The 27,182-nt window shown below is 42.2% G+C and overlaps 4 protein-coding genes and 1 long non-coding RNA gene across 14 annotated transcripts in view; 3 read left to right on the top strand and 2 right to left on the bottom strand.

The window, feature by feature from the left end:
* Nucleotides 1-210: 210 nt before the first annotated feature.
* On the top strand, nucleotides 211-5,404 carry tbr1b (T-box brain transcription factor 1b). The gene is made up of 6 exons (XM_088383140.1): nucleotides 211-2,076; nucleotides 2,149-2,303; nucleotides 3,137-3,258; nucleotides 3,360-3,518; nucleotides 3,615-3,676; nucleotides 4,433-5,404. Exons 1-6 carry the CDS (start codon nucleotides 1,271-1,273, stop codon nucleotides 5,247-5,249), a joined length of 2,121 nt encoding a protein of 706 aa, XP_088239266.1. The 5' UTR covers nucleotides 211-1,270; the 3' UTR covers nucleotides 5,250-5,404.
* Nucleotides 5,405-6,951: 1,547 nt separating this feature from the next.
* slc4a10b (solute carrier family 4 member 10b) lies at nucleotides 6,952-16,325 on the top strand. Of its 3 annotated transcripts, XM_088383132.1 has the most exons (27): nucleotides 6,952-7,078; nucleotides 7,767-7,808; nucleotides 8,798-8,879; nucleotides 9,221-9,373; nucleotides 9,662-9,803; nucleotides 10,134-10,294; nucleotides 10,358-10,543; nucleotides 10,631-10,719; nucleotides 11,459-11,616; nucleotides 11,676-11,763; nucleotides 12,076-12,222; nucleotides 12,282-12,373; nucleotides 12,456-12,630; nucleotides 12,718-12,851; nucleotides 12,920-13,016; nucleotides 13,086-13,165; nucleotides 13,288-13,393; nucleotides 13,670-13,831; nucleotides 13,902-14,015; nucleotides 14,197-14,358; nucleotides 14,458-14,709; nucleotides 14,783-14,851; nucleotides 14,923-15,096; nucleotides 15,250-15,369; nucleotides 15,443-15,507; nucleotides 15,602-15,706; nucleotides 15,798-16,325. In XM_088383132.1, exons 1-26 carry the CDS (start codon nucleotides 7,031-7,033, stop codon nucleotides 15,675-15,677), a joined length of 3,174 nt encoding a protein of 1,057 aa, XP_088239258.1. In that variant the 5' UTR covers nucleotides 6,952-7,030; the 3' UTR covers nucleotides 15,678-15,706; nucleotides 15,798-16,325. The 3 variants fall into 3 exon arrangements, with proteins under 3 accessions (XP_088239258.1, XP_088239257.1, XP_088239256.1); XM_088383131.1 differs by having other exon boundaries at nucleotides 12,920-13,165; XM_088383130.1 differs by having other exon boundaries at nucleotides 10,358-10,719; nucleotides 12,920-13,165.
* Nucleotides 16,326-17,100: 775 nt separating this feature from the next.
* Nucleotides 17,101-19,192, bottom strand: gcgb (glucagon b). 3 transcript variants are annotated; one of them, XM_088383141.1, is made up of 4 exons: nucleotides 19,091-19,192; nucleotides 18,918-19,019; nucleotides 18,408-18,554; nucleotides 17,101-17,521 (listed from the first exon to the last, which is right to left on the bottom strand). In XM_088383141.1, the coding sequence occupies exons 2-4, from the start codon at nucleotides 19,004-19,006 to the stop codon at nucleotides 17,398-17,400; spliced, it is 360 nt and encodes a 119-aa protein (XP_088239267.1). In that variant the 5' UTR covers nucleotides 19,007-19,019; nucleotides 19,091-19,192; the 3' UTR covers nucleotides 17,101-17,397. The 3 variants fall into 3 exon arrangements, with proteins under 3 accessions (XP_088239267.1, XP_088239269.1, XP_088239268.1); XM_088383143.1 differs by having other exon boundaries at nucleotides 17,101-17,518; nucleotides 19,091-19,191; XM_088383142.1 differs by having other exon boundaries at nucleotides 18,918-19,016; nucleotides 19,091-19,161.
* LOC148394547 (uncharacterized) overlaps nucleotides 17,873-27,182 on the top strand; it is a 97,491-nt gene continuing 88,181 nt past the window's right edge. For 3 of the 5 annotated variants that reach the window (XR_015859874.1, XR_015859873.1, XR_015859872.1), the window contains exons 1-4: nucleotides 17,873-18,196; nucleotides 18,467-18,580; nucleotides 23,283-23,347; nucleotides 24,422-24,514. This is a non-coding gene — a long non-coding RNA (uncharacterized LOC148394547). Of the gene's footprint in view, nucleotides 18,197-18,466; nucleotides 18,593-23,282; nucleotides 23,348-24,421; nucleotides 24,515-27,182 lie in introns of all 5 variants that reach the window. The other 2 variants (XR_015859875.1, XR_015859871.1) reach the window with 2 other exon arrangements.
* fap (fibroblast activation protein, alpha) lies at nucleotides 19,944-27,153 on the bottom strand. Of its 2 annotated transcripts, none has more exons than XM_088383137.1 (26): nucleotides 26,830-27,153; nucleotides 26,654-26,738; nucleotides 26,194-26,283; nucleotides 26,014-26,108; nucleotides 25,857-25,931; nucleotides 25,453-25,505; nucleotides 25,281-25,353; nucleotides 25,080-25,200; nucleotides 24,838-24,992; nucleotides 24,593-24,693; nucleotides 24,392-24,521; nucleotides 24,270-24,308; nucleotides 24,098-24,196; nucleotides 23,724-23,794; nucleotides 23,450-23,503; nucleotides 23,200-23,324; nucleotides 23,054-23,110; nucleotides 22,619-22,717; nucleotides 22,485-22,554; nucleotides 22,225-22,419; nucleotides 22,101-22,155; nucleotides 21,933-22,032; nucleotides 21,143-21,201; nucleotides 20,805-20,877; nucleotides 20,599-20,672; nucleotides 19,944-20,445 (listed from the first exon to the last, which is right to left on the bottom strand). In XM_088383137.1, the coding sequence occupies exons 1-26, from the start codon at nucleotides 27,082-27,084 to the stop codon at nucleotides 20,344-20,346; spliced, it is 2,505 nt and encodes an 834-aa protein (XP_088239263.1). In that variant the 5' UTR covers nucleotides 27,085-27,153; the 3' UTR covers nucleotides 19,944-20,343. The 2 variants fall into 2 exon arrangements, with proteins under 2 accessions (XP_088239263.1, XP_088239262.1); XM_088383136.1 differs by having other exon boundaries at nucleotides 20,569-20,672; nucleotides 26,830-27,151.

Below are 27,182 nucleotides of genomic sequence, written 5' to 3'. Positions count from 1 at the left end.
AATCCAATGAATTGCCGTATACAAAAGTGCCCAGCAGTCTGGATGAGATCAAGCCCCCCCCCCCCCTCCCCAACAGCAGCATGTGTTACCTTGGTAATAAGCTTATTAGGCTGGAGAGCAAGGTGTTCACTGTGCAGCCGTGGCTGCAGCTGCTCCATGCTGCACTGACTTTTCAACTACTATGCCTTCTTTATTTTTTTTAATTTTCATTTTTTCTTTCTAGTTCTATAATTCGTTTCTAATCATTTGGCCAAGGTGGTATGTACAACGGTGCATTAAGTTTGGCCATTTTTTCAATTGGGTCCTATGATGGGGCTGGTGTCCCTAATGAGATGGCCAGTGAGTGTCCACTCAGGTGAAATTCAACGTGATTATTGTTTTTTTTCTCTCAAATATTCCAAAATCAACAATGGCCTTTCCCACCTTCCCCTCAGCTTAGTGTGCCATGTCCCCGATATCAGTGCGCTGGCTCATAACTTCAGCACCTATGAAATATTAATCATCTCTGGGACTCATAAACACATCTTCAGTGGGACGCCGTGATTTCACGCTATATCACAAACATTTTAAGGCATCCCATGCACGAGGCTGTCATGGGCTGTCTGTCATCGATGTGAATAATAAATCCCCCAATGTCTTCCGCAGACACACTTTGGCACTCATGGCACATAAATAGGTAAATAACGCAGGTAAAATAGCTAAACACAGAAAGCAATGATCTGCACTCTAGAAACGCTTGGTTCAAAAATAACCAAATTATGCACCCTCATAACTGGCGGGTTAAAATTTTAAACCACCCAGGAAGTTGGGTCAATTTGACCCAACTTAAGGTTGTCCCCCCTACCCCAAAAAAAAAAAAAAAATGGGTCAAATTCACACTAGTAGTCATTCAGTCCATTTTTTTTGTGATCAAAATTGGGTTATTTTTGACCCAGCAGTTTTAAGCGTGCAGTTGAGTTAAAAAGAAATAACCCCAAAAGTTGTCTTTTGGGGCATTACTCATTTGACCCATTTTTTTAAATCAAACTTTACAAAAAAATAATTTGGGTTGTCTTTGACCCAGCTGTTTTTATAGTGATTTTCAAATGTGATTTTATTTTCATGCACTTTAGTTATTCGCGGATTTAGGCTATTTGTGGTGCCTACAGCTCCCCACTGTACTTGTCTCAGTCTTAATTAAGACGTGCCTAATTAAATCTCAAGACAGCCTCAACCAATCAGCGCGTTGGTTTCATTAGAGAGGCAGTGATAGAGAGGCGCACGTTCCCGCATGCTTGCACGTTCAATTGCTTCAAGTCGAAATCATTTTTCCCCCCACTGCGTTGAATTGTGGGAGGCGTATGTATATAGCAAAAACCAGAAAAAATCAATAGGCTGGGTTATGCAGATCTCGCCTCAGCCTAGTGACCCGTCTGGCAAGCGCGTGCACGCGAGCAGCGCACTTTCGGGCTGCCATGGAATGGACGCGCATCCTTCATCCATAATCTCAAAACACGCGGAGGGAAGTTCGCCCGTGAAAAAAAGCCCCAGGGAGATGACGAATGAGTCGGAAGCAGACACTTTCCCCGAGCCCAAGGACGCGCACGGGGGCAAACTCTCCCCTCCCGGCAGCGGTACGCACGGAGACGCCGACGCCCGTCACGGTCACACCCTCCATGGAGCAGGAGCGGGAGACAAGTGCAACTTCTCTCCATCCGCGCAGCCTCTGCCGTCCGCCACCACAGGAGTCATGTTCCCCTACCCGAGCCAGCACGCCGCCTTCTCCATCGGCAGTCCCGGCCGCTACGTGGCCCACCACCCGGTGCTGGCCAACGGAGCCTACAACGGCCTGCTGAGCAACACGTCGGCGGCCCAGGGCTACCCACCGCCGCCGCCTCCGCCGCCTGCCTCCGCCGCCGGTTACCCGTACGCGCAGCAGTACGGGGCCGCGTACCAGGGAGGCGCTTTCTACCAGTTCTCGCCGGCCCAGGCTCCAGGGTTGGTGCCTGGGAAAGCGCAGGTGTACCTGTGCAACAGGGCCCTGTGGCTCAAGTTCCACAGGCACCAAACCGAGATGATCATCACTAAGCAGGGACGGTGAGGAGCACTTGAGTTCCGCTTTATTCTGTGAGCCAAACATTTTTCTTACGGCCTTCTTCTCTGTTTTAGGAGGATGTTCCCGTTTTTAAGTTTCAACATTTCAGGCCTAGACCCAACTGCTCACTACAACATTTTTGTGGACGTTATCCTGGCTGATCCAAATCATTGGAGGTTCCAGGGAGGCAAGTGGGTTCCCTGCGGAAAGGCGGACACCAACGTCGTAGGTAACGGGCATCTTGGTGTTTTGCATTCCTTTTTTTAAATTCATATAAATTACTGAGAACTCGGGAAAATATTGAGCAGTCAATGTCTGTCGGATGAATACAATTTAATTTATTTAATTTAACGTTGTCGTCAAATGAGATATTTAAAGTTTATTGGGGGGAAAAAAGGTTGAAAAAAGATTGTTCTCAGAATTTTGTACACGTTGCAGTGCAGTGTGATTAGAGAACATCTGAATAACGCAAGTAGCCGACAATTTAAATGCATTAAATTAAATTAAAATATATAGTATTATTGAATTGGACAAGAAAATGAAAGGTGGGATTTTAAAAACGATCTTTATCGTCATACAGGTATATTTTTATGCACTATCAACAGCTAAATATTAAAAATATTCTTATGGACAGATTGCAGATTAATAAATAAAACACGTTGGGGAAAAATATGTTTTCTTTCCAACTCAGATTTGCCAGCGCGGTCAAATAACTAATAAAGGAATAAGTCAGTTTTTTTTCTCTCACTGCTCAGTTTTAAGTGAAAGTAAAAAATGCAATTATTATTATTATTATTATTATTATTATTATTATTATGTTTTTGTGGACAGCTATAGCCTACCACACAATATATCTATAAATAGTGCTAAACCGTGAAGAAATGGCTATTTGTCATTAAAAAGGTGACAAGACTAACGGGATATCACAGTATCAATATTCCACAATAAGTAACTAAAAGCCTCAAATTTTATAGGAAAAAACGAGCATTCAAGCCTTTTTATTATTATTTTTAGCATAAATTAATGAAAACGCTTGTTTTTAAAATTATTTTTGCGCCATAGGAAATCGAGTTTACATGCACCCGGACTCGCCCAACACGGGTGCACACTGGATGCGTCAGGAGATCTCTTTTGGCAAATTGAAACTGACAAACAACAAAGGGGCATCGAACAACACGGGACAGGTAAGACTGCATCAATCTGTTTTCCTGAACATTATTCCGCTCTGCGAGGCTCTTGCGTCATGCACCACGAAGCAAAAAGTCTGTTCGCGGTTTTGGCGCAGATGGTTGTGCTTCAGTCTTTGCACAAGTACCAGCCGAGGCTCCACGTGGTGGAAGTGAACGAAGACGGCACGGAGGACGGCAGCCAGCCTGGCCGAGTACAGACGTTCACCTTCCCCGAGACGCAATTCATCGCTGTCACTGCCTACCAGAACACCGACGTAAGAGCACCGATGCCGGGAAAAAAAAAAAAAATCTATCGACGATTTTTCTACTGGCGTGATAATGAAGCCTACGTGGACGTTTCTTTCCCACAGATTACGCAATTGAAAATTGACCACAACCCTTTTGCCAAAGGATTTCGGGACAACTATGACACGTAAGATTCGTAAATTCTCCTGAAAATATAAACCTTCAAATCGGTGTTATTTTCGAGATTAGCTCCCTAGGTGTACCTATTTAAGTAGCCAGGGCTTGCATTTTAAAACACAAATGCTAAATTGAAGAATATTAACACAAAATTAAAAAAATGAATGTATAAAACTTATGAATGCAACATAATGTAAACATAATGTTAATTACAACTATTAAGTGTAAAAACTGTTAAATATTTAATTTAGGTAACAAACAATTATAATAGTGCACCTTGAGTGGATTTGTATTAGTGTACCTAATCTAGTGGCCATGGCTGCATATTGATTTATTAAAAGAACAGATTTATGTGTCCATAATGAATAATGCTTATAATAATGTAAATACTGATAATAATGTAAATACAACAGTGCAAAAGAAAAGTCATGATTCACAAAACTGTTAAAAAATGAATGGAATCAATTGAAATAAATTCAGTTTAATATTTTATTAAAAATATATGTCTTCAATAATAATTTAGTAAAAAAATACTAGTAGTTTTAAAAATAATTAATACAAATAAATAAAATTTTGGTTAATAAAATAGCCAAATAGCCTACTACAATGTAAACATATCAGTCAAGTACTAAAATCATCATCATCATCCCAAAAAATAGGTTCTATGTGTAGGGTGTACCTAATACAGTGTCCATTGCACGATTTCCATCTAGTTGCACTTGTTGGAGTAGTCACTTTGCGTGCACGCGCCCGTGTTTGTTTCCAGTGTGTACACAGGCTGCGACATCGACCGTCTCACTCCGTCCCCGGGCGATTCCCCCCGCTCGCAACTCGTGGCTGGGTCTCGCTACACCGTGCACAGCCCTTTCCTCCAGGAGCAGTTCGTCAGCTCCTACGCCAAATCTCGTTTCCATCCCGGGGTGGCGGCGGCTGCTGGCGCCGACCGCGGCATGGCCCTCGGCAACAGCTTGCAGGGCGACGAGGCCTCGGTGGGCGGTGCCCCGCAGCGCTGGTTCGTCTCTCCTGCCAACAACCGACTGGACTTTGCCGCCTCGGCCTACGAGGCCGCCGACTTCGCCGGCAACGCCGCCACCCTGCTGTCGTATGCCGCCGCCGGCGTCAAGGCGCTGCCCTTGCCCGCGGCGGGCTGCTCCAACCGGGCCCTCGGCTACTACGCGGACCCTTCCGGGTGGGGAGGACGCACCCCGCCGCAGTACTGCGGGGGAGTCGGTGGCAAAGCGAGCTCCGTCTTCCCCTGCTGGCCCGCCAACTCCATCGGGGGGAGGAGCAACTGCCTGGCCGAGGAGGGCGACTCCGTCCCCACGCAGCGCTCGCCCGGCGCCTCGGAGGAGGCCAAGGCCAAGGACGTGACCTCCGAGTCGAGCTGGATCGAGACGCCTTCGTCCATCAAGTCTATCGACTCCAGCGACTCAGGCATCTTCGAGGCGGTCAAGCGGAGGCGGATGTCGCCCTCCTCCACCCCGGTGCCGGACACCGTGTCCCCGCTCAAGACGGATCTTCTGAGGGACGACAAGGCTTGCTCTAAGGACATTGGCTACTACGGCTTCTACCCGACCAGCTAAATCCTTCCATCCAACCCAGCAAATCCATCCATCCATCCATCTATCCATCCGTCCGTCCGTCCGTCCATCCATCCATCCATCCATCCATCCATCCATCCATCCATCCATCCATCCATCCATCCATCCATCCATCCATCCATCCATCCATCCATCCATCCGTCTTTTTTCCATTTAATGTCTTTCTATCCCACCCTGCACACTCCTCTCTCTCTCTCTCTGTCACACGCCACTCAATTGTTTATTCGTTCAATGATTAATCTTACTTCTCAATTTATATCTCACAATAACCTGGCATTTGAACAGGGGTGTGTAGACTCTTTTTTTTTTAATCAACTCGATCCATCCTTCTATGATCCCTCCATCCATCTGTTCGGACAGTTCCCTTCCACTGTTAATAGCCCAAAACTGTACATTATCCAAAATCCACTTCTTACGATCAGGGCCACTGTAAATAGGAATATAATTTATATATATATATTAATATTGACTATTGGTGATAGTGATTGGATGTACCCTCCAAATACACTATGTAGTGTCGAAATGAGCAAATATTCTGTCAAGTAGCCTCAAGTGATATTGATATATCTACGTTATATACACATACTGAGTATATGTAAATGACATGTTTTTTGTGTAGCAAAAAAAATCACATTTTGTTCTTAATCTCAAACCGTAGGCTACCAAATGTTTCCAACGCATCACTGCTACATTTGTGATACGTGCTTGAAAACAATTTCTGTGTGTACTGTAATGTGATTTTGAAATGGAGGCTGTTTTTGTAGTTGTGAAAAGATCAGTCTCTGTTGGAATGTCATAGTAGCAGAATAAATCATGTTAGCCTTTCACCGGGTTATCTATAAAATGCGGACAGCGGATATCATTTAGTCTTTTTTTTTTTTTTTTTACATTCTCCAAATTACTTTTTTAAAGTTTTTTGTTGACCTAGTTTCTTTCTTTGGTCACGTGATGTTCTGAAGGTGCGCTGTGGACATTGTGACGTCTATTTCAGTCAACAGCAGGTTGAAGCAAGTTGCACAAAATGGAAATAGAAAATGGTCGATTAGTCTGCCTAATTATACAACAAACACAATTTTATTCAGAACAACACTATATTTTCTTAGGTAAGTGATTGCTTCAAGTTCTTAAATGATCACAAGCGATAGGTGACTATTTTCAGTTTGCATTAATTCGCTTTTCGATGTCAAAGTGATTCTAAATATGTGTATGCATGTTTAAAGGCAGGGGCAATCAAGGGAGAGAAGTTCCCAGGATCGAACAGCAGATGGCGACAGCTGCACAAACGCTGCCTTGCCTTTGTGGCACGGAGCGCAAAAATAGGTCGGTCGTGGGTCAGGCAAATGCGTTACATTGTCGTTTCTGTTCATATATACGATGCAAATTGAAGATTAGACCTTTTCCATTATCTTTCAGGCCACCTAAATGATACCTCATGATCTAGCTGATGACGGCACCTTACTTTTGGATAGAAGTAGAATTAAAACTCAAATTATTTTTAATCCGTTTTTTTTTTTAATCTTGAAATTCTAACAAATCAGATATCTCAATACACTGATACAGAAGTCTAAACATGCCAATTAAATAAAAATAATCTCTGATTATTTAAAACAAAGGAAGAACTAAATGGTCAACATGAGCATGTGACCGCCTTGTACTTTCTCTCGCTTCCTTTCACTGGATTACAGTCTGGCTGGGCTCAGCATCATCATCATCATCTTCATCATCATCATCCTCTTCTCCATCGCCACCTACGACACTGCAGCATGGACACGCAGGACCAGGCAGTACACATGGAGCCACTGCTACCCAATGTAAGGATTTGAACTTTCTTTTTTTTTTAATTCAAACTGGAAGTGACAGACGGTCATGTTGAAATTGCGAAAAAGGTAAAAACAGGGACTTTTTAATGCAAACGATCAGGACATGGCAGCACAACTTGTAACCAGGGAGCAGAAAAGGAATGTGAAACTAATTAGGTACATTTTGTGCTGTAAAATTCAATGAAAAAAAACTTTATTACTCAACCACTTTTTCTTATTTTCATTGTTTTGTATTTAAAGTAAGATATTCCTTCATTTGCAGCACAAGTGAATTTTACTGTAATTTCCCACCAGATGACGCTGTTTTACATTTAGTAGCATGCATTTTATGTTTAATACTGAGTTATGATTCATTTTCAAAGTTATCATGTCTCATCATTTTCATACAGAATGAACATATGTTTCTGCTTTGATCATTTTGATGGAGATTTGTTGTCATCAGCTCTTTGCCATTTACATCCACCCCCCCCCCCCCCAATTTAGCCTAAGGTTTTAAGCGCTAAAGAGCTTCTGTGCTCTTCTCTGGAGCTGTGTATTTGTGTATATTTTGTGGCTTTGGCTACAATGCACAAGGTCATCTAAAAATAACAATGTCCAGTGTAATCTGTCATGTGAAGTTAAAATAAGACAATGTAAAAATGCAGCTTTAAACAAACAATAAGAGTCAATTGTCTTGCAGGTCAACTCTTCATTTGCCTCATCTGTTGGCCGTAGAAGTTTGGTGAGTAGAATAATTTTAATAACATTTTGCCATTTAATTTTAGAGCACATTACCGTGAAACTTAATTTACTCAAATTTAAAAACTCAATTACCGTCCATACAATGACCTGGCCCATGTGTCGCTTTTCAAAATCAAGTCTGCTTGTGGTATATAAATCATCTGCCAAAAATATAAGGCGTCAAAGCTGTCAGACCGCTCCAAAGATATAGGCAGGACATTAAAGGATGCCGCCATCAAAACGTGCCTCCACCATCTGTAGGGACGCCATCCAAGTGTGTGCCACATCCTGTGATGTCACCAAAGCCGAGTGGCTTGCCAACATTTTGACACTCTCGTTTTAGTCATGCAACCTTGTTTGGTGCCAGTTATCCCATTTGGATAGTTGAAATGGCTCTTTTGGCCCATTAATGCTGTATTAAATGTTGTGCTTACATTTGATACAGCATTAATGGACCAAAAATTTTTTTTATATATATCCCTCTCAATGGGTTAATGACATACCCATTCATTTCAATAGGGACAAATAAATTGGGAAAAGGTGATTTAATTTCAACATATCACTGTATCCTGATGCATCTTTTCATTTCAATTCAGGGGAGCTAATATATTTTGATACAAAGTGCAGACAGAGTAATCGGTCTATATGCACTATGCAATCTGTATTTGTAAACAGATTAACATTAAACTGTCCAGTCTGCCAGGCGACCACAGCTTTAAAAAAAAAAGTTCATTATAGAAGTGCCTCGATAGTCAGCTGCAGGTCAAGATGGCGAGGGCGGGGTTGGGAGCGGTTGACACCCAGCAGCAGGCTTTGAGGATTAAAAATGTATTAAGTGAGTGTGGCCACATTGACAAAGTCAGAAGAGGACTTTTTCTGTCTTTTTTGGTTTGAGAGGAAATTACACGAGTCCCAAAGTCATTTCCATTCGTGTACTTGAGCGCTTGGATTAAGAATCCGGATGTTTATTTCTCCCACGTGTCTTTGTAGAGGAGTGATGATGAAGCTGTCGTGGACAGAGGAGGAACGCGCTCGCAGCAGAGCACCAACTTTGAGCCCGAAGATCTTGAAGGTAACAAATAACACTTTGCGTTCACAGTCTCATTACCGCAATATCACAAATAACACAAAATACTCTGTTTTGAGCTTCTCATTCATAAAAGAAATATTCCTGATTGTGGCTGTACGTAGGTGTGCATATCTGATATTGGACACATTTGGTTGCATAAGGGGATCGAGCATACATTGATAGATTGAACGATGCAATTGACATTTAATGGACTATCACAAAGAGGCTGTGCTCATCCATCATGATTATCTGTAAAGCTCCTCAACGCTTACGTACACACACACACGCACACACACACACACTCTCTGGAGTGTCCTCCTAACCCCGACGGAACGTGTTCCCAGGTCACAGGACTCTGTACATCGGGGTTCACGTCCCATTGGGCAGCATTAGACAGCGGAGCCATCGCAGGCACCGTCACCATGGTAACAAACACAAACGGAGGAGCAGGGAGCGGGCCCTCCCATTGGTGGAGGGGAGAGAGTCACCCATCTATGGTACGACCACAAATCTCTTTAGTATTACCAGTTTATGTTACTAATAAATGCATATTATTGACAAGAGCCTGTAATTCAAATGAGTTATACAATATCAAAAAATATATATAATTTATTATATATATTATATTTTAGATATAATGTTATATAATAATTAATTAAATAATTAAGCAGTTAATAATAATATAAAAAATAATTATGTCTGTGATTATAATTATAATCAATTATTATAATTATTATATATGTATGAGATGATAATTTTGTCATTTTCATCATTTGTGTTCCCAGACACTCCCTCCCAAAGGGTTCAGTTCCTCCTCGGGACGGAAGATGAGGATGAGGAACACATTCCTCACGACCTTTTCACGGAGATGGATGAGATTTTCATGAGGGAGGGCGACGCCAATTCTGAGTGGAAGGAGAGCGCCAGGTAGCTACAACTTCAGAACTGTGAAGCGCTCGTACTAACCACTATTCCATCACGCTGCAACTATCAGCATCAAACGAACTTTTAAGCCTTTTTGTAAGTTTTATAAAAAAAAAAAAAAAAAAGTTGTTTTCAAGATTGCATTTTTCCCCGAAATCGCGACATGCTGTATTTACAGCTACGCCCTGTCAAAAGGCAATACGTTACTCCTCTAAATGAGTCGAGGTGAGAAGAAGGAGCTATCAAAGCGAGATGCGTGGTGGACGAGCAGATGGAACGTGGCTCGCCTCCCGTCTGCCGCCGCCTTATCTATCGGCGCGACTGTCATGGCAGGTGGCTGAAGTTTGAGGAGGACGTGGAAGACGGAGGAGAGCGATGGAGTAAACCCTACGTGGCCACGCTGTCTCTGCACAGCCTGTTCGAGCTGCGCAGCTGCGTCATCAACGGCACCGTGCTGCTCGACATGAGGGCCGGCGCCATCGAGGAGATCGCCGGTATGATATGATTGTGGACCCGAATGGAGAAAAAAAAGTACTTTTGTGTTTCACTTTGTGTAGATATGGTACTGGACCACCAGGAACTGTACTCGCCACTGGGTGATGAGCTCCGAAAGAAAGTTCGCCAAGCACTGTTGAAGCCACACCATCATCAGAACCAGAAGAAGCTGGCCAATCGCTTGCCCATCGTACGCTCGCTCGCCGATATTGGCCGACGGTCGTCAGACTCTCACCTGGACAAGAACGGTGACTCTAGACGCCTCTCTTCGCCTGCTGCTGTGTCATCGTCCCAAAATATCTCGAAGTGTAATCTGTACTTTGTTTATGATCCAGGTCAGATGACATCTTCACAGTCTCATTTAGCAGGTCCAGATGGAAAAGGTGACATCACCAGAGAAAATAGCTCTGTGGATTTAAGCAAGGTACTTTTAAGACAGTTCCATTTATGGGTTGTCCCCAAGTAGTACGGAATAGGATTAAAAACAAATAGACATTCACAAAAAGGACAGACAGCGATTAAAAAAAAAAAAAAAAAATCTTGATTAAAACCTTATCCCCATAATGCACTGTTTGATTATCACGTGTTGATCTAAACATAAAGTTGATCCTTGCATATAATAATCCACCTAGTTATTAACCTTCTTGCATAATAAAAAGATGGTTTTTGGCTGCTTTGATTGCGACGAAGGAACAAGCAGGACTCGGGTTACTGCTTGTTACTGCCACATAATTCTCTCACTGAAAAATCAACACCTTCACCCTGCCAGCATTTGTTGCATCCTTTATTTCCAAGGCGATGAAAACTGGACGTGGATATTTATTTTAACAAAATCACAATCACAGCATAATTTCTATTGTGAAAGGAACATTCGAGTTTCAGATATTATGTAAGGCATTAATGAAGCATATACAAAAAGAGAAATAAGTCATTTTCAGTCTATACACTGCAAAGTTGATTGTTTAATTTAACATGTCTCAATTGGCGAACCATGAGCAAAAAAAGACAAAGCTGTCAAAAGCTGATGGCCTCATAGCTGTCCGAAGGTAAAAGATAAAAGGGGATGTGAATCGTTTCTTGCGGGACGCCGTGTATAATTGCTTAGCATATCTTTGATAAAACTGACAGGAGAGGAGTGTCAAAGTATGAACATCTTCTTTCAGATGGACCTCCATTTTATGAAGAAGATCCCACCGGGTGCTGAGGCGTGCAACGTCTTAATAGGAGAGTTGGAGTTCCTCAACAAGCCTGTGGTGGCTTTTGTACGTCTTTCGCCAGCCGTTCTTCTCAGCGGGCTGGCTGAGGTCCCCATCGCCACCAGGTTGGAGTGTTATCTCCCCGCCCCACTCCATCGCTTCTTCATCCATGATGTTTTTACAGGTTTCTGTTTATTCTCCTGGGACCCGTCGGAAGAGGCCCTCAATATCACGAGATCGGAAGGTCCATGGCTACACTCATGACAGACGAGGTAGGAAAGCTGTTTGGAGCCGAGGCACTTGGTTTTTTTGGACGCCAAACAACCACATGTCACGTTTGCATGAATTCACAGTTGAGCAGAACTCAACAAGCTCCCAAAGTGATGGAACATTTCTCAGCACGACACACAGCTCAGAGCTTTTATGACAAGCTTTTAGGGATTAGTCATCCCATTCTGCTCAGGATTTAGGCTCTTGTCCATCATCACAGAGGAAAAAATGGCTCAAATGGAATCAAAACTCATTAATTCTTGAGTGTTTGTTGAAAAAAAACAAAAATCCTGAGAAAAATTTTTTTGTTTCAGGTCTTCCATGATGTCGCATATAAAGCAAAGGACCGAAATGATCTAATCGCCGGGATTGACGAATTCCTCGATCAAGTGACAGTCTTGCCACCGGGAGAGTGGGATCCATCCATCAGGATAGAACCACCCAAAAATGTTCCTTCTCAGGTAGGTAGGGAGCATACAGATATTTGTGGATGAAACTAACGGGTGTGTTTGTTGAACAGGAGAAGAGGAAGAAAAATACCAACGATGCAGCTGAGGGTAATGAAGAGGAGAATGAAGGCCATGGAGGTCCTGAACTGCAGCGCACGGGGAAGTCAGTCAGTCAGTGGAAGAAGCTCATCTTGAATTCCAGATGTTGAACTAGTATCAGTGCTTCTTCCTTTTTCTATCTGCAGGTGGTTTGGCGGTCTGGTTCTCGACATCAAGCGCAAAGCCCCCCACTACTTATCCGACTACTCAGATGCGTTCAGTTTGCAGTGCGTGGCCTCGTTCCTGTTCCTCTATTGTGCCTGCATGTCCCCCGTCATCACCTTCGGAGGACTTCTGGGCGAGGCGACCGAAGGACGCATAGTAAAGCACTCGCTATTGTCATTTTCGACAAAGTCAATTACATAATTACTGATTTATTATTTCCATTGTGCTTTCCTTTTGTTCTAGAGTGCAATTGAGTCGCTGTTCGGCGCCTCGTTGACGGGGATCGCTTATTCGTTATTTGCTGGTCAGCCGCTCACCATTCTGGGCAGCACTGGCCCAGTACTCGTCTTTGAGAAGATACTCTTCAAATTCTGCAAGTATGTTTCCATTCGCAAATCCTCAGAGCAACTCTTGACGCTTTTTTTTTCTCCCCCCCTCCTGTCAGGGAGTACGGCCTGTCCTACCTGTCCTTGAGGACCTGCATCGGCCTGTGGACGGCCTTCCTGTGCATGGTGCTGGTGGCCACAGACGCCAGCGCCCTGGTGTGTTACATCACTCGCTTTACGGAGGAAGCCTTCGCCTCGCTCATCTGCATCATCTTCATTTACGAGGCCTTGGAGAAATTGTTCTACTTGGGAGACTACTATCCCTTTAACAAGAACAACAACCTGGACAAGCTCTCCTTGTACTCGTAGGTGGACAGCTACTCTCAGAGTTGACCAAAAAGAACATGTCCTTGCAGTCTTGGAAGACTTGAAAAGCGGCACAGATGTGGGATTATTTGGACACCCAGATGTTTGTGTGCGTCCGCAGATGTTCATGCGTTGAGCCTTCTGACCCCACCAACGGCACCCTGAAGTATTGGGAGGTCAATAACGTCACTGCTTCGGAAATCTACTGGGAAGCGTTGGAGGTCAAGGTACACGTTTGGGAACAGTAGGACAAAAATGATGCAAAAAAATGAGCAAATTACAAGAGACATTTATTTTTTTATTCCTTCTTAAAGTGGCATGCTCTCCCAGATTGAGAACAGAGGAGATTAAGGGCATGTGGGCAGGATTATATTGGATTATTCACTGCAAATCACCACCAAATAGCATCTCACCCCCCCACCTCTGTTTCCCGCGAAAAGCTGCCACATGTAAATGTCTATTCCGATCCATTGCTAATCATTAATTTGCTTATCTCGTTGCAGGACTGTATTGAAAAGCGCGGCGAGTTTGTGGGCAGCGCCTGCGGTCCCAACGGACCTTACGTCCCCGACGTTCTCTTCTGGTGCGTCATTCTCTTCTTTTCCACCGTCTTCATGTCGTCTTTCCTTAAGGAGTTCCGCTTCAGACGTTATTTCCCCACCAAGGTATAACGATCCAGCGACGTGATATGTTTTTGTCCCGTTTTGGAAAATAAATTTCTCTCTGTCGCATCAGGTGAGGTGCATCATTAGTGATTTTGCTGTTTTCATCACAATCTTCACCATGGTCCTGGTTGACTACTCTTTAGGGATCCCATCTCCAAAACTGAAAGTTCCAAGTGTTTTTAAGGTGAGTGGGTTCCTCAAATCCCTCGACATAAGGCTGGGAGGGCTCACTCGAAGTACTTAAGTATCGATAGCTGGTATCGGTGGTCGTTACAAGTCCGCGATTAACCCTAATTAGTCAAATAAATTAAGTGAGGGTGACGTGTTTGTGATGCCTCGTGTCCAACCACCGGTCACAATTGCAGCCAACCAGAGATGATCGAGGCTGGTTCATCAACCCGCTGGGGCCAAACCCCTGGTGGACTGTCGTCATTACGCTCTTTCCAGCTCTGCTGTGCACCATCCTCATCTTCATGGACCAGCAGATTACAGCTGTCATCATAAACAGGAAGGAGCACAAGCTTAAGGTCTTTTGCTGTCGATGACGTAATACGCTCGGCTGGTAGAAATTAAAGCTGGCTACCCGCGTGATGACACCTGGGACAGATTTGAGCATTCTCTTGCAGAAAGGCTGCGGCTACCACCTGGACCTGTTCATGGTGGGGTTGATGTTGGGCGTCTGCTCCCTGATGGGCTTGCCGTGGTTCGTGGCGGCCACCGTGCTCTCCATCACTCACGTCAACAGCCTGAAGTTGGAGTCGCAGTGCTCGGCGCCCGGTGAGCAGCCCAAGTTCCTGGGCATCAGGGAGCAACGTTTGACCGGCCTCATGATCTTCGTCCTCATGGGCTGCTCCGTCTTCCTGACGTCTGTGCTAAAGGTCACATGCGCGCTCTCTGGTTTTTCTCGTTGAGAGGGAGTCAAGCGCATCACATTCTTTTGTTGTCCTTCAGTTCATTCCCATGCCCGTCTTGTATGGTGTCTTTCTCTACATGGGAGCATCTTCTCTTTGTGGAATACAGGTACTGTCCGCAAACATTCCAAAATGGGCTATTTACAGTGGCATCTCCTCACACCGTTTTGTCCTCTACAGTTTTTTGACCGTCTCACACTGTTGGGCATGCCTGCCAAGCACCAGCCAGATTTCATCTACCTGCGTCACGTACCCCTGAGGAAGGTGCACCTGTTCACGTTGATCCAGCTCAGCTGTTTGATTCTGCTCTGGGTCATCAAGACCTCCAAGGCCGCCATCGTTTTCCCCATGATGGTGCCTTTATTTTATTTTATTTTATTTTATTTTATTTTATTTTATTTTATTTTATTTTATTTTATTTTATTTTATTTTATTTTATTTTATTTTATTTTATTTTATTTTATTGTTTCCTCAATGCCATCATGAGATCATTTGTCACTTCCTCAGGTGTTGGCTCTGGTGTTCATCCGGAAACTGTTGGACTGCATCTTCTCAAAAAGAGAGCTGAGCTGGTTGGATGACCTCATGCCAGAGAGCAAGAAGAAGAAGCTGGAGGATGCCGAGGAGGTTGAGCCCGTTGACTTGTTTGCCTCTATGCCATGCAAATTGTTCCACTCATCAAACTGCTTTTACTCTTCAGGAGGAAGAGCAGAGCGTCCTGGCTGAGGAAGAAGGCGTCGTGCAAGTGCCATTGGAGGGATGCAAGTGAGCGTTACCTACCTGTTACACATCAGGGGTTTATTTGTAACAACTCGGGGTGTAACATATCGAATCGCCATTCATCCCTTGTCTTCCGCAGAGGATTACCTGTCATCAACATCACGGATGAGATGTCCAAAGGTTCTTTTGGAAACACTTGGAATGCTACAAGCTAGGACGTTTGTAAAAATATCAACATGTTAGGGTAAGATATTTAAATTTATTCATCTAAAAATAAAACTTGTAGATTCACTAGGTTTGTGGAATATGAGTTAAGACAGTTGTTATGCTGTCAGGTGATTGCTGGTCCTCCCACATGCCATGAGGAACTACTAGGTATGGAAAAGGCACTACTCTCGCTCTGTGAGTTTTGTTGATGTTGTTTTTTTTTTGTAATTATTTACCCTTCATATTAATGTAAGTCAATAACCGTAAAAAAAAAACGTATGAGGACGCCTCATTTCTCATGTCGAATACTTTGTCAAGGTCAAACCGGCCTTATTAATCGAGCACTTTGTAGTTCATTTGTAATATCGTTCCGTTGTTTGCTTTTAGTTGTTTGTCTCAATTGTCCTCAGAAATATATTAAAAGGGAAAATAGCCATAAAGCAATATGAAAGTGACGACCACTGTATCTGCAGTTTTTACTCGTTATACTCAAATTCTATTTTGTGTGGTGTAAATTATGTCTTTACTAAATGTATCCATGTAAATAATCCTGTTCTAGTTTAATGTTGCAAAAAGGGTTTTATGTCAGAAATGTGTCAGTGAAATCATCAGCTGTCTCAACTTGTTACAATCTATAAACTATTTAGCAAACTTGACCTGATTATGTTTGCTGTAATTATTGCGGGGTACATTTGAAAGCATGCTTGTTTGTTTTGTGGACTTTTGAAAGCATTCAGCATTAGAGCACAAGTAAGATTTATAAAATTCTTTCCCCCAAATCCAGAGAAAAATAACTTTGCCTAAACAAACATCAAGCAAAATTGTGACTTTTCTGACAGTTTTGCTTTAGTAACTATTAACTTGTTATTCCAATTGGCCTATTAATAGCAAATATGACTGTTGGGAGTGGCCAGAGGTTTGCTTGGCAGATGTTTGACGAGCTTTCAAGATGACAGCTAAGAGAGGCGATGTGTCCCAAAGCGCGTCACGCACAATATTTCGTCGGCAGAGGCGTCGGTGAGTAACGACCCGCCGCTTGTTGGTCGACAAGCGGGATCTGATTGACAGGATTTCCCTTTTCTTTGATTTTGCTGTGGGACTGCTATCTCCAGTGACATTCGGATAATGCTCTTCTCTCAACGCATTGGAACAAAAATAATGGCTATGAATTAATGTAATGTCATGTAATGTTCATTTACATGAAATTCTAAAAGCCTTACGGATAAAGAATGATTGCATCAATACCGCTGAGATGACACGGGATAGTGTCAAAGCACTACTTTTGGTTTTATGAACCTTTTGACCTCACTTTAACATAGTGTCCTGGCATCAGGATACCACAAGAACAAGCAAAGCACTACTTTTTTAGTCTAAAATAAAAATCTATGTACAGTATCTGTGATATTTGTACAAAAACAAGACAGACAATACTTTAATGAAGATGATCAGCAGCATTTATATTGTAATTAATGCATTACATATTGCACTCAATCTGTATCGTAGGTTGTAGAAAATAATATGTCATGTTCCCGTTCAAATTATTGTGAACATGAGAGAAGCCAACATTTCAGTCACATGCTTCACGCTTATGGAAAGACCTGATCTGTAATTAATGAGGACAAGAAGAAAAATAAGACGACCAAGGGAAAAGGATGGTACACTTTGTGAAACATTTAATGATTGCACAGTCAGTTGTGGAGTCCCAGACCAGGTTGACGTCGGCGGGGTCTACTGCCGTCTGCCTCGGCCGGCCTTGAGCCAGCTCACAAACTCCTTGGCTGCCTGGTCCTGAAGGTAGGCACTCATGTCGCTGGTGTAGGTACCGTCCGCATGGCGCCGTATTACACTTCTGCTGAACATGACCACACTCAACTGAGCTTCAAATGCAATATATCACATGAGTCAACCTTGCACATTCTAGATCTTAAGTTGTTTTGTATTTGTGCACTGCAAATATGTAAAGTAAACCCCTCTCCACTACCGGTTTCAAGTTCCGAGTCCCACTATTTAGCTGTTTTTTTGTAGAGTTAATAATTATTTTGGTGTCACTATTGTTCAAATTTGGTGCAATTCATGTGCCAACTACAAATTTGACACAAAAAACAGCAAATTTGAGAGTAGAAAAACAAAAAAGAAGTATAGCACAGCTTTGTTGTAAATAATTGAGTGGCTGTGTCCAAATTCTAACGCTCTATCGTGTCCGCAACGGCAGCATTTTCGGGCGCATTTTTTCGGCTGCACGACGTCAGTTCTCGCGCGACTCGCCCGCACGTTGTTTCCAAATTCTCAAAAAATAATTAGCTGACTGGGTCATTCGCGTCCTTGAAAGGCTCCTCCACATGTATCTGAATAAATTGTGGCTAATTTAGACCGGCTTAATGTGTATTTAGATGCCATTTGCGATCGGGTAACACCGGGAGTGTCGTCATACAGTTGAACACCCGGCAACAGTGCCGGAGGACCCCGCCTGTGAGATTGGACACACCTGCTGTACGCCATTTTACGCCATAAAAAGCGACAGATGCAGGTACATTTTATAATGTCTAACTTTCTGTAATTGTTTATGTATATTGTCAGATTATACATTTGTTACTGGAGACACACAGGGGAGTTGATTTTGTGTTCGTCTTTGGTTCATTCCTGATGTAAATTGGTCATTAGCTTGCTGTCGTGGCGGTCTTGCATTCAGAACAGATCATTTAAAAATCACACACTAATCTTTTGTGGCAACAACTCACCCGTTTCGTTTTGAGTTCTTTAGCCACTGAACAAAGTCTTGCGCTCTTCTCGTTTCCAGGTATTTACTGTAGTCGTTGGAAAACGTTCCCTCTGAATGTCTCTTCATGCTGGAAAGCTCGAGAGGTTCACTTGAAACGGAGTTCTCGCTTAAAAAAGGAGGAAGCAAATCCAGGTAACTAACCAGGTAACCACAAGAACAAAACTTTGTTTAAATATAAACTGTAAGATGGATTCAAGTCATCTATCACTGTTTCGATCGTCGAATTTTGTGCCTTGTTAAAGCCAATGACTAAAATGTAACAATGATAAGGAAAAAATTTAGATGAAATGAGAAAAATATTTTTAGTCCACTACAATATGTTAAATTATAACTATGATGATACTGTGGTGCCACAATACTTAGTATTAAAACCTGTGTGATATTTTATACAATCAACAATAGAAGTCAATGAAATGTTTTTAAGAATATAAAGCGTAGAAAAAGCGAGTGTAGTGCGAGTTGTCCTCACATCGAGTTTGTATGTTGGTCCGGCACCTGCCAACTGCTTTGGACGATGATGAGCAGAAGGAGTCCAGCCAAAGAGTAAGCGTGTTCCATCCTTTTGAAGCTTCTGTCACAAAAAAAAAAAAGTCAAAGGTTCAATCCGCCAAAAAACATTGACATAAGCGATGCGAGTCTCACCAGTGGCCTTTATGTCTGATGCGTGAATGTCGGCCCTCGTGCTCCTTGTGAAGCGTCCTGATGCGTTTCGTGGCCGACTCTCGCTGCGCTGCGTTTTATATAGTGGAGAGCAGGCACACTCTCCCAGGTGATTCCTCCGTCACTGGAACCTCAACGTCCGCTTTCACGCTTGGTCCATTAATCAGTTTCCATCTCATTGAATGTATTTAACTCCAACAAACACCTCTAGTGCGACATGTGGTCAGGAAAAGGCACCCATCCTCAAACGTATGTTGTTGTTAATTGCTTGGCCATTAATTTCGATGTTGAATGAGTTTTAAAGCAAAATATATGTTTTTGTATATATGTATGTTTTTTTTTAAATTAATTTCACTGGGGCTGCAAGGTTATCATATTTTCTGATATTGTTAAGTATTAATTGTGCCTGCATTGAAAATATGAGGACAAAATCAGAAAACAGGTGAGCTGTGTGATAAAATCCAACTCTTTTCCCACAAAGTGCCATAATGAAAGTTTTTATTACTTTCTTCAATCTTAATATTTGCATACCTATTTTGGGTTGTGAATAATAGTAAGATTTTTACTACAAGAAAAAAGCATGACATCTTAAAGGAGACGTATGCTTGTTTACAAGACGTGTTCAAAAGTATTGTGAGGGATTTTGTTACATTGTACAGTCAAAAGGTTTGCGGCGCAAGTAAACGCTACCTCTGCTAAAAACCTACAAATATGTCCGACCGGAAAGGGAGGCGCACATCTTATGGCCGGTAAAGTATTTCATTTGCATTTAAAGAGACCGCACCAAAACGGCTTGCTCGGAGTTGATGCTATTATGATGAATTCAGACGAAAGATTTGCTGTTCCACTTTTTATTGACCACAACAGAATTGTAAAATATAAAAAGGATTTACAACCATGATATGTCAGCTTTAAATGGGTCTCATAATAACAAAAATGCATCAAATAAGCTGCTGGTGCTTTTGAATCATTACTGTCTTGTGGTACATAGAATGGAGGATTGTCACAATCTTGGAAATCATCAACAATATATGTTGTAAATTATATTTTTGAATATCAAATATCCAAAATGAAATGGTGATTTTTGAGCTATTCCACCAGACAAAACTCGTTCAACATTTATGTCACTTCTATAAATAACTGTCACTTGGCTTAAATTTCATTTATTTACAAAGAGTCAACTGCAGGCACAATTCTATAAAATGTAGCTGACCACAAGTGCATTTGTTTTCCCCTCACAATGTTTTGTCCACAAGACATTTCTTTATGAAGTCAGTCATGATGTTATACACGTGCTTGGTGGCACCAGTCAGACTGTGGTCCTTGTCCGTGTACCACTGAAAGCACAAGAGGAGGAAAAATATCTATCACTAACACTATTTCCAAGCACCAGGAAAAGAACGTTTCACCATTTTCCATCCATCTCCGTTCATTCACGCAATCGACGAGGTCAATATTACCTCACGACTTCCCTGCGAGCCAATATTTACCATGGACTCAAATTGCACATTCTCGGCAACCAGAGCTTTGGAGATCTCTGCCGCCTGCTGGAAGTGAACATTGTCTACGGGAAACACACACGGGCGCTAACGTTATTTGCTCGTCCCATTTTCCGTCCCGTCAAACAAGAGTCCATTTGTGCAAGAGAGCGTTGTGTAGAGGCGAATAACATGAAAACAAGATGGGGTGAACTTACCGTCTGCCGTGCCGGCGAGAAGCAGATACTTTACATTCTTGAAGTGCTTTGCTCGGGCTGTTACCGTGGAATTCTGCTCAATTACAGATTTTGTTTGTCACACCAGATGTCAGACTCATCATGTCGCTCTAATCTGACCAAGAATCAGCAGTTCCGGACAATTTAACTAAAGAAAAACCAACCACCATCTAAGTTCAAATGTCAAAATTGTTTCCGTCCTCTGATTGGGCGTCCAGAACACGTACAAGTTCCGACATTAGAATAACTAAATTAAAAGTCAGGTTCCCGCTCCGAAAGCGCGGCGTGCCAACAGAGACCTCTCCTTTCATCGTTTTTACCTCATAAGCAACTTTGTTCTGTTGAGGCATGCCCATGTAGCGCTCTGTGTACACGGCATCTGCGGGCAAATCAAGTCAATGTTCATTAGCAACATTTAAATTATAGTGCTGTGTTATTTGTATGGAAACAAATTTTCATTGCAAGTGCAGAAACGGTCAGGAGTCCAAAAATCTGAAATATAAAATCGGGAAAAAATATTAGCAAGCTGCTAAAAATACAACAAATCATCATATCGCGACTACTTTCCATTTTTAAAAATTGACAGAATTTTTTTTTTTTTTTTAGATGTTTCGGTAAGACTGGTAAAACACAATCCCTAATTGAATGAAAGCAGTGTTAAAAAAAAAAAGGAAAAAAGGAAATCAAAATCTTGACTTAATATACAATCTGAGATGAGTCGTCAATTACTACGCCGCATGCAAACAGGTGTTGTCAGGCGCGCACGCGTATCCTCAAATGGAAACTCAATGCGCTGCCAAGCCAAGTGGCAGACATAAGCTGGCATGTTGCTCCAGTCAGCAGATGTCCAACAGCAGTTGGCAGAATTCACATTTTAAGTTTTTTTTATGGGGGGGTAAAAAAATATGCATCTGGTGTGGAAACTCCAGCTAATTTACAAGGAGGGCGGGTGGTAGAGGTAGGAAAATTTAACAAATAATCTCACGATGAGTATAAATATTTAGCAGCTCCAACACAGCAGAAAAGTTGCCACTGTGAAGAAAATTTGTAATTAGAAATGGTAGGTTTATTAAATGTGCTTTTGCTTTTCTTGCTTGATGGTTCACCCACCGTAATATTTCCAGTTGGCAACCGGAGCAACTGCGATCCCGCACTTGAAAACTCCAGTTCCGGCGCTCAGTGCCATCGAGGAAACGTAGCCGCCATAGGACTGAAAGCCAATGAGGAAAAAATTACACACACAAAAAAAAAAAAGATCAAATCCAATGTTGGATTTACCCAGCCCCAAATGGCTATCCGGTCTTGGTCAACAAAACGCATCTCTGCGAATTTCCTGAAAACACACCTCAGCCATGAGCGGTGAATTTGGGCTCTGTTCGAAGGTCAAGACGTCATTTTCTACCTGGCTGCCGTGATTTGATCCTCCACCTCAATCGTTCCCAGACGGTGATAGACGGAGTGCAAGATTGCATCGCCCTGGTAACCGCTTCCTCTTCCATCAAATTTCGCCACAATGATCCCATAGGTGCTGGCCAAGAAGGTGCCCCAGCTTAGCTTGAAACGATAGTCCACCCTCTGACTGCAGGGTCCGCCATACCTGCGCCGCACCATTAGTTAAAATGCCATCTTTTCACCCATCTCCCAGCGCTTTTGTTTACTTACACATCAAGAAGAAGCGGGTACTTTCTGGAGGATACGAAATTAGGTGGTAACAGCATCTCATACCAGAGATCTGATGGAGGAAAAAAAAAGTCCTTCAATCAATTATATTGATCAATAAACGGGGATCCACTTACCGAATCCTGCAATTTTGATGGTGCCGTACTTCATTTTGGGCATCTGGTATTTTCTGAGAGTTTTCTCAATTTCTTTGTTATCTTCAAGAATGACCGGTGCTACAAAAAAGTACAACCAATATTATCAATAATTTGGGGGAAATCACAATCTCCTGTTTGCGGTTTTTGACAGGAATAATAAACAATATAGCCTCCAAAATTCTAAAAGGTGATACTTCATAAAAGGTGATACCACACATAACTTTCCATTTTCTTGTGAGCCAGGGTTCATAATTATTATATATATATTTTTTCCATTCACTTTATGTTTAGTGAACTAGAACATATGTTGAACTCAAAAGGAGTGGACAGAGCGTATCGGCCCATTTGTAATGGCTGAGCTGACAATGAACTCGTGGCTGGTAGATGTGTGTGTGTGCGTGCGCGCATACGTACGAACACTTGCACCTGTCCTCCGATTGTTAACCAGCATGTAGCGGGGCAAACCTGGTCCTGATTCATACAAACAAAGTGTGATAAATAAATCCACACTTATCGTTGACAGAGCGTAACATTCGCGCACAGGTGTGTGCGTAACTGACCGTAACATGCCATGCGGTAATACGAGGCGTCGGTGCTGAAGTAAGCCGAGTTGTACTGACACTTGTGCTTGTCCACGTGGCAGGTGAGGCACTGGCGAGGGGACGGGATGATGCCGAGCGCCACCCTGATACGCACGCAACAACTCAGGTGGGCAGTGGCACTCGCATCAGTTCGGATGTGGTAAACGTGTTCAGCTAAATGTCAATAATTGTAGTGTATTTTTAGACTATAAGACACAGAATTGCTTACCTGTAAACGTGTCTCCTCATGGGTCCATCCCCATCCTCATAACCGACAAAATATCTGTGGGAACCAATTTAAAATATTATTAAAATGTTTTTGTATTTATTTTTAACATTTGATTCGATTAAAAATATCTAATTCAATGTATTTTTTAAAAATTAAATTTTAATTACAAATAATTATATAATAAATTATATAAATATAACAATTTAAATACTTGAATATGATTATATTATAAATATAATTATTATGAATCTGACTGAATATGATTCTTACTCACATGGCATCTTTTGTCAATTTGGATATGTATATGACTTCCCACTGGCCCGAGGTAACCGGTATGGCCTTGCCCTTCAAAAAATGTCTTGAGTCAGTAAACATCAGTCTGTACCATGAAGTTCTTAGAACTTTCTAGAAAAGCTAATGTCGTATAATTAGTAGAACATTTACACATTTTGCCCTTTACAATATGAACTTCTTCACTAGCTCTAAACCCAAATAAAAACTCAAATAAAAAATCCCTAATTAAACCAAAAGGCTTTTGCGGCCATTTTGTTCTTCAGATTTTCAGAGGCCTAAAAGTTACATTTTTAGAATTTCCCTCAAAATTCGGTTGATTGAGAAATGTTACTGTCCAAAGCACATGTTGCTTACCTTGTGGATGTAATGAATATGTTTGTAGCCATTGGCGGCACTTAGCACTTTGTAAAAACTGATGTCATCATCAGTAAAGAAAAGAGGCAACGGGACATACTGCAAGGGGAAGAAAAAAAACATTTTGCCTTTGGGTTTGCGCTGTTATTGTCATGCCACCTGTAAAACTTACGTGGCCCACCCAGCCCGTTTTGCTGATATGCTCGAATTTCTACACAGATCGGAAACAAAGTCTGGAATTATTCGGCGTGTAATTGCGTTCAAATCACATCGATGAAGGGAAAGCAAAGTGACCTGAGTGTCTTTCCATTTGTCTTCTTCAAGGTCGTAAATCTGCACAAGCTCGTAATTCTGCCTTCGGGTGACCCACTGCACTGCCAAGCGATTGTCGTTGACCCAGGTGACCGAAGTCAAAAGGTAATCCCTAAACACAAAGTGACAAGAAATGAAACACGCCCAACGGGCTGCCGCTTCTGCCGCTAAGAAAATACAAACCCGGATCTGAGGGAAGAGGGGGGCTGGATGAGACGTTTAGGGGCGTGCTCATCGTCGGTATTGACCACAAACAGTTTAACCCTTGGCAGAGATGTGCCCGCCTGCAAGAAATTCACCATTGTGTATATTTGTGATTAAAGCCAGAAACACTGTCTTGTTTTGAGTTTGGAATCGCCTCAAGATTCTTCATTTTGTGGGCGTGAGATCAACTTTAAATTTAGTTACTGGAATGCTTTCTTTCTCACCTTTGGGTATGGAATTTCCACATTTGTAGGGTACTGCGCGCCTCCGTATAAGGGATAGACGACTTTCTGAACCTTTCTGTCATCAAACTCCACGTAGGCCAAATACTTTGTGGTTGTTGACCACCACAAGGCTCCGTTTGATGCAAAGACCTCCTCTGGAGATAGAAGCGCAAATTCAAAGACAGGCCATCGTGATCATTTTGTGCTATATAAAGTCTTAAGAATTTTTTTTTTCTTCTCACCCTCATACACCCAGTCAGGCACTCCATTCAGGATCTCATTCTTTTTCCCATTCTTGGTCACTTGTACAGATTTGTCCATGACGGTTGCTTTTAAATAGAGATTGTAGTCATGCACGTAAGCCTGCACGACAACACGCACGCGATGTTAGCTCACGGGCGGTGAGGCCGAAGCAACTACATAAAAACGCAGAGAGAACTCACCAATTTTTTCCCCTCTGGTGCCATGCTCAAGTACTGCACCGTAGGCGGAAAGGTCACATTTTTATCAAACACCCTGCAGTCAAACGTGAAGTAGAATTACTAAGAAGTAAATCACAAAAGACTTTTTATCCGGGGTGGATTTGCGCTACTCATTTCAAAGATGGCTACTCACCCAGTGTTTAAGTTAAAGAATGAATAAGAGGCTGTGTAAGAGTGTCTCCATTGCTGGTGGGTTGAAAATACAATTGATTATTCAATTTCCTGACATTGATTGTATTTAACATTTCATCAATTATGGACTAAAAAATAAACATCTCGTTACTATAGTTACTAGTATATTTACTAGCAACCACCACTAGATGGCAGACATGTGTCGGTTGCGCTTCCACTTGGTCTTATACGGCTCTGTTACATGAGTAGGCCCAATATATTTTCATTCGAGATTTGGAAATAAAAATAGTTCCCCAAAGATATCAGCATTTCTAACGGAGTATACAAACGAGTTCTTGCACCTAATTATTTAGTTCTTGAATGCTAAATTTTGTACATGAGAGCCATTTGCTCTCCTTTGCTCACCTTTGTGTAATTGTGTTCTAACGCAGCATGTGCACGATCACCTGTCAACAGGTAGTCAGTGGCGCCCACTTTTGCCTATAACAAACAGACAATATAAAAAAAGCTATCCTATTTCAGGAATGTTTGATATATTTTTTAGATTAAATAATTATAATACAAAAGTTGAATTGCTCAAGTATAGCTCCTTCGTCTTTGCTTCCACATTGTAGGTGTAGACGTTCCCATCTCTTGCTCTGTGTAGATATGTTGTATCTGCAGTTGTAAAAAGAAAAAGAAAAGGCTTCGGTTCTGACACACATGGACAAAGAAGCTGGCTTATGTAAAATGTTCTCAATACCTGTCAACCAGTACAGATTGTAAGATCTCCACCTAATTGAGTCATTGAAATAATCATCAAAGCCGTAAGGCACTCTGGGGATATGTGCTCCTGAAAGAAATTTGGTACACGTTGTTTTGGCATCACATTTACTTTTAACGAATCAGATAAAACCATTTATGTTAGTAGTTGCCAGTTTTGTGAGCCCATAGCAGTGTTTCAGATGTTATAGCATTAGACTGAAACAATTAAGAGCTTTTGGTTATTTCTTGTTGGTTTTTAAATTTCGTTATAGAGAGAATTTCAACTGTTAATGGCAATTTTTTTTTTTTACATCTAACAATTGCTTTTGAGTGCGTCTTAAAGCAACACGCAAACCAAAGTCACACCTGCTGCGCACGCGCACGACGCAGCAATGAACGAAAACAAGCTTGATTGCAAACATAATTCCTTCATCAAACATAATTCCAGACGGACTTACGGCTTAAAATCACCGCAGTCACAGTTACTGCCGTGATGAAGGCAGTCGCCCCTAACAGCGCCCACACCAACTGGTTCCCGCAGCCCTGTTAGAGGGTCACACCATAAATGCCACAACAATAAAAAAAATATATATCAAAGTTTACAACTAATAACAAGTAAAGCACTCGTACTGACCATGAAGCTGATAAAAGTCAACTTGCGCCTCTTCAAGGCTCCCCCGTATTCCAAACTTGATCGTCTATAGTTCGTCTCTCGCTCCAAATTTTTTAAGCTGAATATAAATGCACAAAGCGAAACGCACGAAGCTAAATGACAAGAAATGTGAGCTCCCGTTCCGTGTGCGGGTTCTTGAAGCTGACTTCTCACTTCCCGCGTTGCAGTCCTGTGGAGAGTCTTGAACCAGACGCAAGCCTTTTTGCAAAGCCGCATTGAGGACACGCTTTACACTTACGCACGCACGCGCGTATGTGCGTAGTGTAAGTCTTTTTCATAAGATCGTCGGATGTTTCTTTTTGTCGTGTCACTTT

The sequence above is a fragment of the Syngnathus floridae genome, chromosome 8, assembly GCF_059516105.1.
Source record: "Syngnathus floridae isolate MCC-2025c chromosome 8, RoL_Sflo_1.0, whole genome shotgun sequence".
Classification (NCBI taxonomy): domain Eukaryota; kingdom Metazoa; phylum Chordata; class Actinopteri; order Syngnathiformes; family Syngnathidae; genus Syngnathus; species Syngnathus floridae.
Note: the sequence above shows the minus strand (reverse complement) of the source record. Positions and strands in the feature narration are given on the sequence as shown.